Genomic DNA, 14,778 nt, shown 5'->3' on the forward strand with positions numbered 1-14,778 from the left:
GATTGATTTGTATTAAGTTTATTTGTCAAAAGGAAGCCCATGGTTTAAATAATTATTAATTTATTCCATAATTAACAGATTCACATAGAATTTAATAGTTTTCTCAGCAATTTTACATGTACTAGTCCTCCTCTGGTTCTCATTACAAACTGGTGACGTACATAGAAGAGGGAAGATTAGCCCTACCTGACAGCTAAGAAAGCCAAAGAAAGGTTAAGTGACTCACATAAGATTGTATAGCTAATTAACGGCATAACCAATACTCAAAGCTAGATTTAGGGGTTGGTGGGTTTGCTTTTTTTTAATCCCCAGGTTGACACTTTCCATTATTTGAGACTTCCTTTTTAACTACATGTTTAAAAAAAAAAGGTGCTTGAATTTCAAGTGGACATTTCACATGGATATTATCAGATCTCAAGTAAAAAAATAAAGAGTTCATTTTTGTAAGTTTAATCTTAAGCTTCATAAAATGCTGAAAAACAAAACAAAACAAAAACCATTGCTTTACAACTAGCCACCAGCTGTTGTTGGCACTCTGCTTTAACTAACCTAATGCTGAACTGCAGGGGGTTCGTTCTAACATTTGCAAAGTAAAAAAAAAAAAAAAGGTCACAGGAAATCCTCAGTGGAAAGCAATGAGCTAACAACAAGCCAGACCTACCCTTTTTTGACAAAGACCCCTCTCCAAGGGTATAGGATGGTAAAAGTAAAGACAATAAATTCAAGCAAGGCAAAAAAAACCAACCTTTTCTTGTTTTAAAATGCTGAATTACCCACATAATCTCCCAGGCAGACTCAGACAAAGTTCCATGGGTATCATTCATTTCTTCTTTATTTTATTTTTGAACATTCTTAAGCAGAGCATTATGGGTCTTCTAGAGACCCTACACTTGTGATCAAAAACCACTTCTCAATCCTCTAGCATTTGTCTTTTTCGGGGACAGCTGTGTGTTCTACCCACATCTCATCACCACCTATGCCTGAGTCTGAAGTATTTCTATTAATCAAGCTGTACCTCCTTCAACACTCTACCACAATAACAACCTACAGATTCTTCAGAACAAAATGGGAGAATGGGGGAAAATTCCCCCCATCCAACTGCCCAATGAAGCAATCCCATTTTACACTCCTAACTAGCTAGTGACACAACTGATACATTTTCTTGAGCACTAATAGTAAACATCAGTCTCTTAAGCTGACATTGCTACTAGTAAACAAATTTTCACCCACTAAACCAACTGCAGATTATTTTAGAGGAAAATTATGTTCAGAAACAGCTTCTGTGGTAAACAGCATACATACCACACCAGCTCCAGTGCTTGTCTGTCCACTGCCTAACCACGGCAAAGAGGGAGATGGATGCACCTGACTCACTGTAAAGGATGTCGTTGGGGCCTGAGAAAGAGTTGTAGTAGAACCACGATAATCAATGTCGTCAGAACTGGGGCGGGGGGGGGAAGGTGGGGAGAGAGAAAGAGGGAGAGAGAGATGTATTATTACTCTGGAGTTCCATTTTCCAATTACAATGCTACTTAGATCAAATAAGGTACCACCCATTAAGAAAAGAATAAATCCTATTGGGATAAATCTGAGATCTAAAGATCCTCCACTAATAGTTTGGAAACACTGATGGGCCATGTTTATGTAGCCAGGAGTTATATACATGCTCAGTATACTTAGAGCTGCCCCATCCGCTTATATGGACAATTAAAACATGGGTGGGATTGTTATTGACATGAATCAGCAAGAAAAACAAGATAAAAGCAAGTTTAAGTCAACATATAAGTCTCTTAATGAATGCTCAAATGCCTCATGCTTTATGGAACATGTAAATAAAAGATGATTTACTAATGTGCTCTAATAAAGTTCCTGAGTAAATCTCTGTAAATATAGTTTTCCCATTATAAAGTATTAGATAAGGAGAAATTTCCCATGGGGAAAAAATCTCCAAAGACTGGGTTGAAAAAATTTTTTAAACAGGAATTCAGCTTATTGTCATGTTGGGTGTCATTGCATTACAAGCATTTTCTACAGAATTTAAAACTATTTTCTTAACACTGAGATCTCTTTTTCATACGTCAGAGATTATAAGACTATAGATCTAGAACCTCTGCCTTGTTTTTTCCCCATGCATGGAAATTATCTTGACTCCATACTTGAACCTCTCAGAACTTTGTTGCTCTCCTTTAGGTATCACTCCCCTCCCCCCCCTCAATTCACTGATTTTTTTTGTTAGTAGCTGATAGAGTCAAGCTACAAATACCACATTTGTACCAGTAGGTGCTATCAACTATGTGACATGCTCCATATTCATAGTCCTTAATTATTTAAAGGCTTGTAGTTAACATAAAATGGATCATAGTATTAAGTCTGTAAGTTTGAAATTCGGTAAAATAGCTCTCTGACAGAAGAGTATCTGTACTATGAAAAGAATATATGTAAGAATATGAAAAGAATGTAAAAAAGATAGAGTGCATATAGTTTACATATTTGTGCGTACACATAAAACATATAGCCAAGTGGATTACAAATATAATGAGAGAAAAATCTATATTAAGGATGACAGGCCAGACGTATTTCCTCAAACTTATCAAGCAGTAGGACTAAGTGAACCTGAATTCTGCCTGATGATCTCACAAGATGAGGTAAAAAAAATCTAGATCAGGAACATAAATTGAAACTTAAGGGGAAATTAAAAAAAAAAAAGAATCACAGAACTTTGGCACTCTCAAAGATCTTAGAAATCAAGAAATCCAACTCTCATTTTACAGATGGAAAAACTGAGGCCCAGAGAAGTGAAAATACTCCTGGAGAAATACATAAACTTCCCAAGGGAATTATTCAACCCATAAAAAGGCTAATGTAATTCAAGTAATTTCTATGCAGATTATTTTATTAATATTATGGAGTTAAAAATAGGGCTAGGTAGGGACAGTTACTTTTTTTTTTTTTAATACTACAACTTCAATACTGTTTAATGGATTAAAGGCATGGCCACAAAAGTGTTGCTTAGTATATTTTGTTGCTTTACTTGATCAAACAGCATAGAAACTCAATGTTTCATCAATGATCACTCATTTAAAAAATATTTAGTGCCTACTACTGGTAAAGCACTGAGAAATACTATGGTATAAACAAAGACACTTTCTGCACTTGAGGCATTTCAAATCAAGCATGAAATATGTCCAAAAATGCATATAAATTACCATGGCATAAAAATAAATTCAATCAATCTACTAACTTTGACCAAGAAAATTAGGAATACTTGTTGATATCTTCAAATGAGAAGAAAGTAGCAAACTATAAAAAACCAATTAGGGTCCTGGAGAAGAGAAAGGAAATTCTCATGGCAGAGAGAATGCAGATGGACTATTAGAACAGATTTGTATTCACTGTCAAACAAAATTTCTCCATCTGCATATGGTAGTAAGCATGTAAAAGGGTTTTTGAACTGAATTCCTTTAGGTCACCTATTCTCTAATTTTACAGATTCCCTCAAAAGGTAAATTCAAATAATTGATTACTTAAACAAACTGTGTATATAGGTAGTGTCCCACACTCCTCAAAACCAACTAACAAGATGTTCTATGCCTAGATATTTTTATTAGGGTAAAAACCTCAAAGACATAAACTAGATGTGAACAAGGCCCATAAATCTCTATCAAATCAATCAAAGGTGCAAACCAGGTAGAACTGAATGAAAACCAATGTCACACAGGAAACATGCTGTGGCTGGTTGAAGAGAATCAATCATGTCCTATGGTGCTTTGGATAAAACAGTAACCCAGTTCAGAATCCAACATTATATTAGCAAGTCAACCTTGTGATGGAGGAGTTCCCGCCAAGCCCGTAAGAAACTGTTTTGGTGGATGGAGGATAAGAGCTTCTCTCCTCCCTAACCCTTGACTGGTGAATGACCTTGCAAACTTTTAAAGATCAAAAAATATGGATTTCCTATTGGAATCAATAGTAGCATCCCAAAAACATCAGTAGCTGATGAAAATGTCTCAATCAAGACTGATAACTCACTGGACATCTTGAGGAAAAACAGCTTTAAGACTCTACAAGGTGACCAAATCATCAGAGCCTAGCAGAGAGCTACACAGAGCAAAAGGGAACTTCATGAGAATTCCACAAAGGGAGAAGACTTCCAATAACCTGGATAATGCAGGATACCTCTTTGCTATACATGTGCTATCTGAGCTCACTTTCCCTTGCCCTTGTATATACTTGCGAGCAAGTACATCCCATAATTTTGGGGAGACAGTTTTATGACAACTGTTCCTACTACACCACATTAGTAAATACCGCTTTCTAAAATCTAATTAAGTCTGTCTGGCTAATAATCAATGGGGATCAAATCATATGGGGGCTCATAAATGATAATACTATGAACACTTCAGTTCCTCAGGCTTTACCCCTAGAACTTTGAGAAGAGAAGTAGTCAGTCACTCTCAGAGACCCAACCTGTCAGTGGAGACTGGAAAAAAAAGAGTTCTACAACGAACAAATATTTGAATAAAATCAATTGTTTTACTGAAAAGACAGGGAGCTAGGAAATAATAAGGCACTGACTCTTCTATGATTGAAGATGACAATCTATTACTTAAGGATTAAGTTCTAAGATGGCTGACAGGAAAATGAGAACAAAGTTTAGCCTATGATGAAAATAATTACTTTGGTGAAGGTAAAAGAATGTAGTTGATTCACCAACCAAAGGGGCTACCCACTAAAATGATCAAACCAATCAACACTTCTCCTACTGTATAAACAGAGAAACACAGATATATTTTTCTTTTTGCTTTTTGGAGGGCAATTGGGGTTAAGTGACTTGCCCAAGGTCACACAGACAGATATACTTTTCAAGATGACACAAATTTCTTTTATAATTATTTAGTATTTTTTTCTGACTTTAAATAAACAGCACAAGGGGAGGCTAGGTGGCGCAGTGAGTAAAGCGCCAGCCCCAGAGTCGGAAGGACCCAAGTTCAGTTCTGGCCTCAGACACTTAACACCCACACACACAAAAAAAAACTAGCCTATAACCTTGGGCAAGTTACTTAACCCCAATTGCCCTCCAAAAGGCAAAAAAAAAAAAAAAAAGAATTCCACCTTTGGGGCAGTTGGGTGGCACAGTGAATAGAACAATGGCCCTGGAGTCAAAAGGACCTGGGTTCAAATCTGGCCTCAGACATTTAACCCACACACACACAAAAAATAGCTGTGTGACCTTGGGCAAGTTGATTAATCCCAACTGCCCTAAAAAATAAATACACGAATGAATAAATAAACAGCACAAGAAAAACAAACCTTTTTGATTCTCTGTCATACTCTTCGCCAATCCATATATATGACTGACAGGCCAACAAAGAAGTAACATCAAGTTCTTGTACATCATGGGTTGAAGCAAGGACAATTTCGTTATTGTTTGCCTATAGGGCAGAGATAACTCTGAGTAAAGAACTTGAACAGCATGTTTATTGTAATGTTTAAAGTTTAAATGAAGTACATTTTTTTTACCTTGTTAACTGCAAATGCCATAATCATGTCAGATTCTTTGTGGATGATTTTTGCTTTCCCCCCTGGGTAGCCAAGATCAGCTTCAACCTACAAAACATATGCCACCAAGTTTTAATTGCAGGTGTGTGAAAAAAATATGCACATACTAACAAAGTGAAAAATAAATACATGCAAGAAAATTTAAGCAGCCTCAGGATTAACCTTGGCAAATTTAATTTTCCCAGTGCCTTAAAAGCACCCAAACTGCAAAGATCTCTCTATGATTATAGGATACTGATGATCAGGTGACTGTCACAAAAGACATCAAACATATATTTTGCTGCTGGTAGTCTATTATAATAATAGACCTCTTCAGTCTTTCCAAAAGTGTGTAGAGCCACTTCAGGATGAAGGTGTGAACCTCAAGGAGCCCAAAGTGAAAAACGGGCATGAGCAAAAAAGGAAGAAGCTATGGCAAAGAGAACCCCTTGAAAAGTGATAAGATGTAAAGAAGGAGAAGAAAAGGATAAAAGAAGCAGAGCTGAAAAAAGTTAATAGGAAAGAAAATAAAGGAAAGGTGTTTCAAATAGAAAAAAAGACAATGGGAGGGGAAAATGGATCAAGGAGGGGGGGAAAGATAAAACTATTTGGGAGCAGACTGAAAATCAAAGGTGATGAAAACAGAGAAAAGAGAGAAAGGAGGAGAGATGATTTACAATCTAGGCACTTTAATGTAATTGATTCACTAGACCTGAGTAACAATTATAAAGTAAAAAAAGACAGAAAATAGTAAAAAAAAAATGTGGCTGAGTTGAGAGGGAGGGAGCAATAGCCACTGTGCTTCTGATTAGTTCAACAAAGTTTTGTGGGTGTCTGTTAGTATTACAGAATAAAGAGGTAGTTCCTTGGAAATTTTATAAAGGATCTTAATATTGGAGTTTTGGACAGATACTACCTTGTTTATGCAATCTTCCGCTACGAAGTTTTGTTTGACCTGTTCTTCAAGATCTTCTACAGACTATACAACATCACACAGTCACAAACACAAAACACATGCATGAAATAAATTTTTAAAATAAATGAAAATATTACAATGGAAATGACCACCCCACCACTAAAGGAAAACTATAATTATAAATTCTTCTTTTAGAAGTACACAAATAAAAAGGAAAACTTAATTTGAAATGTGATGCCAATTAACACAAAATGTAGTGAAGGTGGCAAAATAAGATAGCTAGGCAAACAACACAAACAAGTTCAAAGAGTTTCTTTTAAAAGTCCCTGTACTCCAATTTTCTGTTTGCTTGCCTAATTTATATTTATGATTGGAGCTACAATTTTTAAAAGAAATCTTCTAGGGTGGGGTCAGGGTGCAATTAGTACAATGCAAAAAATAAATAAGTTTTACACCTGTTGTGAACTTGTTGAGTACTTCATGAAGTACTCAATATTTCTATAATCTGAAATAGATTTGCATTTTAAACATTCCTAAAACTTTTTCTTGTAAATGGAATTCAATGGTGAAATTAATGAAATGGCCAAGTTAAAAGAAAAATACTCTTTGACTTCGCCATAATAGTTCTACTCTTTGAACTATTATGAATCTACTGTGAAAAATTATGCATAGACACTTTAGTTTTGACACAGTTGCTTGGAGTCTCAGATGTCTATGAAGGATTGTGTGTTTCAGTAATTAACTAAACAAAGTGTTTAAAGATTTTTTTTAAAAATTAAACTACAATGAAAATTTTAAACCTAGTAAATAAGAGAAGTAAAAGAAAAAATGGCTACAAAACACAATATAAAAGTATTTCTTTTATCCAGTTACCTCACTCTGTTTTCTTTTCTTAGTAAATATATATCTAATAAATGTCTCTTGAAGGATCTCTTGTTTAACAAGGAAGTGCCAGAGTCGTTTTGCAGGAAATGCAGAGGAATCTCTGGATCTAGAAAAACACAAGAATAGTTGTTTTAGTTGAAAGAACACACTGTCCATCCAGCAGTAACTTGCTACATTTGGAGATTTCTGGGGACAATGGTAGAATGGTCCTACTCAATTATTATAGATTGGTAGTTAGATACATTCATAGACTTTGTAATAATTTGTAATATTAACAACTTGTAATTTGGAAGAGCAAGTCACAGATGAGGGCCAGCATCTCATAACTTTGAGGTGAGGAAATGAATGGATCCCTAAACAATCTCTTTGACCCTGGGATAGTTAGGATGGCCAGTCACATCACATGGTGCAAAGTGAGGAGCAAATAGTCCATTAAGAACTGATATGGCATGTAGTCTACTTCAAAAAGGCAGCCAAAATCAGCAGGCAAGGTGAAAAGCAGATTTTGATAAGGTCATGAAATGCATATCTCTAATGGAGAGTAACGGAAGCATTAAGACTTAACACTCAAGGCAGGGAGAGGAATAGGGAGGTGAGCCACCTAAGGAAAGAGTCACTTCTCTTAAGGAGAAAGGGATACCAGACAGCTTTTTCTGAATCTGTTCTATGCGCAGATGAAGTGACCCAAAATGACCAAACTAAGTGATTATGTAAGGGAAGCTGCTGCCTAGGGTCAGAAGCCCAGGTGCCATAATGAGAGCTGGGGAAGTGGATTTTAAAAGGCCATAAATTCTGGCCAGTCAAATCCCTAATCATGGTGCTAGAACTCAGTTAATATTGAAACTCAAACTGAGAATTTTAGATGAGAAAACTAAGGAGAAAAGGTAAATAAATTCAGAGCAGAAGGGGAACCAGGATTAAAACTATAAGAACATCTGTAAACTATGAGCTGTTGACCTTTTCATCTCAAATGCCCACTGGCAAATCCCCTTTAAACACTTAAAAGTCCATATTATCCCAAAAGAGAGAGGAACTATGCTGTCTTCTCCTAGGGAGGAGAGAATCTCAGTTAACAAGAAGTAGTATAAGCTGAAAACCAGAAGGGAATATCCTACAAGTCTGATCAGAGAACTTAAATCTGAAAAATATCAGAGTTGTGCTTGCCTCTGGCACTCTGAAATACCCTAAGTACAGATAAATAGACGTAGAAGATACAGCACTGGATTCAGGAAAGTTTTATAAGATTCCCACCACCCCAACCCCCCCCCCCCCCGCCACTTAAAGAAAAATTATCTTGGAAAACACATCTTTTCAACAGAATACCTGTCGTAATTTAAGTACATAAATTAACTTATGCTACAATGATTAAGTTGTAGAACAAGAGAGGTCATGTTTTTCTGTTCACGTATAATTCATTTTTGCTTTGTTGGCTAGAATATATTCAAATGAAAGTAATCTCTAAACAAGCTAATTAGTTTTGTTCTTTTCACAGCTATCAGCTGCACTCTAATCCACTGCCAACTGTGTGGACTACATTATATACTGGAGTCCACACAATGATGGAATATAGACTGAATAGCACAAAATATATTAACTACTACTGAAAAGACGATTCCAAATACTTACACTAAGCCTTCCTAACAATAGGTTTGTGACAAGTCTACATATACAAGGAGAATATCCCTCCAAAAATAATTTTCTAAGAGCTTTCTTACTTGAATGGAGTATTTTCAGGGTCTAACATTGCTTTATTGCGGAGGGTAGCTGGTCCTGCTCCTACTGAAGTGTCACTAGGACAGGTATTGATGTAGTTTGGAGGTGGCCCCTCAAACTGGTCCATTTTCTCCTGTAGGATCTGTTCCCAGTTTTCTAAATTTTTTATCACAGCAATGCCCAATGGGGAAGTTACAGGAAGATCTAAAAAAATGACAAAGATCAATATTATTTTAGCATCAATGAAAATTATAACAATGTCTATCACCAATTATATTTATAAAACCATAATTCTTATAGCTAATCTACTAATGTTAATATGAAACAAAAATAAGGAAAATAATGAAAAACTTCAATCAAGTTTGACCATTCAAGAAACCATAACCATTACAAAGTTATTAATACTATTTTGTAGGATAATATTAGAAATGGACCTGGGATTTCATTGGTCAAGGAACTCCTAGATGAGGAAGCTCCCTCTACTGATGCAGATTGGGTCCTTCTCTGCAAAGTACGGTCTTAGAGAATTAATAAGGGCACTGAGAAGTTAAGGAACTTGCCCAAAGTCACAACTAGTACATGTTAAGAGAAACTTAAACCTAAGTTCTTTTTGGCTTCTATTCACAATGCTACACTGTCTGCTCATATTACTACTAATTTTCTTCTTTAAAATAATTATGAATAATGTTCTTTTTCAGTAAATAACCTACATTTCTACCATAATAAGAAGATTTTAGTACCACTTTCCCAAGAGTTAGAAGTACTTTTTTATGTCTTCTCATTTTCCCCTTAACATCTTTAGCTCTTCCTGTAACAGTTTACCTCACACTAACCTAGGGTCAACTCAGTGAATTCTGAGAGAGCCAGATACAGAACGCAGGTCTCCATGACTCCTAGTTAGGCACTCTATGGTTTACTCAAAAAAAAAAAAAAAAAGATAGTACCAAATGAAGCTAAATATATCACAAACTGTTTCATAAAAGAAGTTATTTTCATTGCCTTCAGTAATTAGAATGTGTACTGATATACAAATTTTGATCAACAGTTAATTCCTATTTATAGGTATCCATCTGCATCAATTATTCTTATTGGTTACAAAAGCATTCCCTGTCACTTACCCAGTTTTCCTTGACATACATATGCTGATTTTAGGCTATGGACCTAATTTCCTAGGATATAGTTCCCTGCTGCCTAGGATCATGTCCAAGATTGAAGAATATTGTATTATTAGTGTCAATGTTGCTCTCCACTGGCTTGTACATGTGATTTATATGTGGTTTAAAATAAAAACTTTCAAAATTATAGACACAAATATGATAAGGCATTTCTATACTCATTAACTGAGTAAAACATAAGAAGTGCATAATTTTAAAAGGCATTTTACTTTGAAGTGTGCTTTTTATTTACAGACAGTTCTCGCTTTACATAACTGAACTGTTCTGCAGACTTCTACATAAAGCAATTTTTACATAATGCAAATTTGCCTAAGGATGTGGGGGAAGGGAAGGAAAAATGGGGTTGTGTACCCCTGGAGGGAGGTAGCCAGCACGTGGTTCAATGACATATAGGGACCAGGGACAGAGAAGCAAGAGCAGGAGGAAGAACATGCAGAGGCCAGGACCAGTCCTAGGGGCCTGGAAGGAAGTGAGAGGAAGAATACACAGAAGGCAGACATAGGAGGAACAGACATGGACACAGACAGAAAGAAGATTCAACAAGCAGGAGCCAAGGACAGACATAAAGTTCCTAAGTGCTGATGGATGGAAGACAGACAGAGGCCAGAGAGGTGGGTGAGGGAGGGGGCAGGTGGGTGGAGCAGGGCAAAGATCTCCTTTCTTGGTACCAGGGGTTTCAAACCAAGCCCCAGTCTGGTGTTGGTAGTGGTGGTCTCTACTCTTCTGCTTTCACTTCCTGGGGTTTTTAAAAGGTTTTTTGAGCGGGGGAACAGAGCTCTGAACCAAGAGTCAGAGAGAGAGTGAGCACACAGTACTGTAAATGGAACAATGATTTCACAAGACCTAGCAGCTTCTACATTAAAAGACTAGATCTTGGAACATTATATTTCAAACAGCAAAGCAGCTGGGGTTGCATGCAAGAATAATGTATCCAGCAAAGCTGAGTATAATCCTGAATGAAAAAAAAATTGACATTTGATGAACTGAAAGACTTTCACGTATTTATAACAAAAAGACCAGAACTCAATGAAAAATTTGATGTAAAAGATCCAGAAGAAATATGAAGAAATCATTAAAGACTAATCATAAGGCACTGATTATGGGCAAATAGTTTAGCTATGATATATAAAAATGTTATTAATACTAGTAATTAATAGTTATTAGTAACAATATTCTTAAAACTTATCATTAGTAAAGGTAGTGTGAAAGAAAGGTTGGAGATGAGTTGCATATGATGAGGTGATTATAAAAAACAAAATTGGGTAGGAAAAGGTAAAAAGGAACAATTATCTCTTAAATATGGGGTGTGAAAGGAAGAACTAATATAGCGGAAACAGGTGAGGGTGGAGAGCTGATAATACTGGAACCTTACTCTCATCTGGATTGATGAGGAAACAAAGTATACATGTGAAGAGGTGAAAAAACTGGAGGACAAGGTAAGGGAGGGACTTTTAAAAAGGGGCATAGATCAAGATTAGGAGGGTAGGCTGAATAAGAGGGAATTTTAGAGCAGTGGATAAAATAAGGAATATTCCATAAATTTCAAAAAAAATTTAAGTTAACATAGGTGTTTTTTTGGAAAGCTGATTCCTTTCAGAGTTCTATGTGTAAAGTTTAATTTGTGTAATGCAAATTTACACACAGCAAGAGCTCTCTACATATTGCAATATATGCTTGTCTAATAATATATGGGCTCACAGTATTTCACACAAAATTAGGAAACCACACTACAGCTTCCAGAACAAACAAGGAAACTATCCAACTTCCTCCAGAGTGCCTTTGCACAGGTAGGTCCGATGAAAAGTTACTTTTGCTAAGAAAGGAAAACAGATAACTAAAGTTTAAAAATAAGCAGTAGTTTATTCAATCTTAAATTCAAAACTCTTTTAAGTCAAAAAAATTTTAAGAACTTTGGAAAGACCAGTAATTCCTGAAAAATAAGTAAATTATTCAAATACAAACTCAAAAGCTCACCTGAGAATTCCAGACCAGCAATAGGAAAGAAATTTCGGACATTGTGAAGTGCGAGTTTAACCATTGCCAAATGTATAAGGGCCCAGCTGTATTAAAAAAATGATCTTCATTAACTCAAAAATAAAAGTTAGTTCTTGCTGTGGACTTCCCCTGCTCTTTCTTTCCCCTTTAAGGAAATTACATAACAAAATTCCTCAACAGACTGTTACAATCAAACTCAAACTCTCTCCATGTTCCCAGGTCAAATTCCAGATTCAAGTATTGTTCAAAAATTGTCTCAAATATTTCGGATATTCAAATATTTTGTGTACACTATGTCAGCCCAACCCTGTCCAGAGATTTTTTTTTTAATGGGATTCATGGAGTGCAGAGTCCCTTGAAAACATAAGGAAAGGGAGGAAAATGTGGTATGTTCATACAAAATAAATGTGATTAAATAATGCTAACTCCTTCTTTTGCCCCTTTTACTTTCTAGTAATTCACAACTTGATATGAATTAATCAAATTAACTTCTGAACAGCAACACTCACTCTTTCCTTCCACTCTAAAGGAAAAGAAACTAATCTTAGCTCCTCCCACCTCCTCCAACACTTGGCTCTATCATCCATCTTTAGTATCTTTCCTTTTCATTACCAAACTTTTCGAAAAAGCTGCCTAATACCCAAGGCCAGTGTATCTTCATCATCCACTCTCTCTTCAATTTCGAGCAATCTGGTTTCTATCCATTTTCCTAGTCTCTCAGGTATCATTCTTGGCTCCTCCCTCCCCCTAATTATAGCCAAATTTTGCTCTTTTTGCCTCTGCAACAGCTTCCTAACCGGTCTCCCTACCACAAGTTTCTCCCAACTTCAATCTATCTTTCCCATAGCTGACAAAAGTGATTTTCTTTGAATGCAGGTTATGACCATCCCTCCAAAGCCCCCACCCACTACACTCACACTCACACACACACACACACACACACACACACACACACACTCTCCCTCTCTCTGTCTCTGTCTCTCTCTCTGTCTCTGTCTCTGTCTCTGTCTCTCTCTCTCTCTCTCTGTCTCTCTCTCTGTCTCTCTCTCTCTCTCTCTCTCTCTGTCTCTCTCTTTCTCTCTCTCCAGGAGCATTCTATTAACTCTAGGTAAAATATAAAATATCTCTGTCAAGCTTTGAAAGTTCCTTAGACCCTTGTTCCACCTTCCTTTTTAGAATCATTTACATATCACTTCCCCTCTCATATTCTACTATGCAGCCAAACTGGTCTTTTCTCTTTTTCTCCCACAACGAGCCCCATTCCATCTCTATGCCATTGCACTGGCCATCTTTCATGCCTAGTATGCATTAAGTCATAACCTGTATCTCTGAGAATTCCTCAGCCTTCAAGATGAAGCTCAAGCACCACCTTCTACATGAAACCTTTACTGATCCTCAATTGCTACTGCCCTCTCTGCCTATTTTCTTTATAAATAGCTTATGTTTAATTAATAAAAATAGCTTATTTATTCTATTTGCACACATACACATGCATATATTTATACACACACACACACACACACACACACACACACACACACACACGTGCGCATGATTTCCCCATTAGAATGAAAAATTCTTACAAGTGGGCAATGTTTCATTCTTTGAATCTGGATCAGTTACCTTCATATGCCCTCACTGGTTCATGTATTTCCCAGCTGATGGGAACCACCTTAGTTGTCTTTGCCACTACAAAAAGAACTACTATGATTTTGTACATATGGATCCCTTTGCTCTCTTTGGGATGTCAGCCTAATAATCACATTGCTTCTCTATGACTGGAATCTACCCATCCTTCTACCCTTCCACCTCCCACCACTCACCTGTAGAATACATATTCAATTCACATATCACATTCATTATGAGTCCTTCCTTAACTCTTTCTAATGGCAAAGACTTAATGCCTCCAGAACTCACAATATACTTTGTTTGATCTTCTTTAATTCACTTGTCATGTTATTTTGTGTTACAATTACCTGTATATATATCATATTCCCAAGCCAGACTGTAAGCTCTATTAAGTGCAAGAAATATGTCTGATCTAAACTCTGCATTTCCCTCAGTTGCTAAACAAAATGGATCAAGATCTGTTGACTGCATTCTTCACTCACCTGTAGGAATTTGGATCTCTATGCTCCTGGATTTGTGTATCAGAAAAAAAAGCATCATCATCCTCTTCATCACTATGAATACTTTCATCTGAATCATATATAAGGCCACTATCAGATAAAGGTAGAAATGGCTGCAATGAAAGGTAAAATTATTTAAAAAAAAGAAAGAAAAAAGAAAAGAAAAGTAAAATTGTTTCTAAAATACAAAATAAGCCCACTTTCTAATTCAGATGTGAAATGACACCAATCTCTGACTAAAAACTCAAAATGGGGTTTACTGTCATTTCTTACTAATCATACTAGTAAGACTCTAATGATGTACTGAAAATATATAAACCCTCTATGACAAAAATGACATCCTGATTGTAGTAAATATGGAAAATAATTAGAAACTTTGAGACTAGAATGCAATAGGAACAAGAATGGAGTAGACACTTAGGATAGA

The 14,778-nt window shown here is 36.1% G+C and overlaps 1 protein-coding gene across 3 annotated transcripts in view; it reads right to left on the minus strand.

The window, feature by feature from the left end:
• The window catches only part of DMXL2 (Dmx like 2), a 156,256-nt gene that overhangs the window by 15,557 nt on the left and 125,921 nt on the right, over positions 1 to 14,778 (minus strand). Inside the window, exons 30-37 of one of the 3 annotated variants that reach the window (XM_069098052.1) lie at positions 14,334 to 14,464; positions 12,202 to 12,287; positions 9,055 to 9,256; positions 7,328 to 7,445; positions 6,455 to 6,517; positions 5,521 to 5,607; positions 5,311 to 5,432; positions 1,303 to 1,441 (exon numbers count right to left, since the gene is read on the minus strand). In XM_069098052.1, coding sequence (XP_068954153.1) covers positions 1,303 to 1,441; positions 5,311 to 5,432; positions 5,521 to 5,607; positions 6,455 to 6,517; positions 7,328 to 7,445; positions 9,055 to 9,256; positions 12,202 to 12,287; positions 14,334 to 14,464 — 948 coding nt within the window. Of the gene's footprint in view, positions 1 to 1,302; positions 1,442 to 5,310; positions 5,433 to 5,520; positions 5,608 to 6,454; positions 6,518 to 7,323; positions 7,446 to 9,054; positions 9,257 to 12,201; positions 12,288 to 14,333; positions 14,465 to 14,778 lie in introns of those variants that run through there. The other 2 variants (XM_069098053.1, XM_069098054.1) reach the window with 2 other exon arrangements.

Source organism: Petaurus breviceps, unplaced genomic scaffold, assembly GCF_028583685.1.
Source record: "Petaurus breviceps papuanus isolate PSGF00001 unplaced genomic scaffold, PetGlider_PUasm1.0 37, whole genome shotgun sequence".
NCBI classification, from domain to species: Eukaryota; Metazoa; Chordata; class Mammalia; order Diprotodontia; family Petauridae; genus Petaurus; species Petaurus breviceps.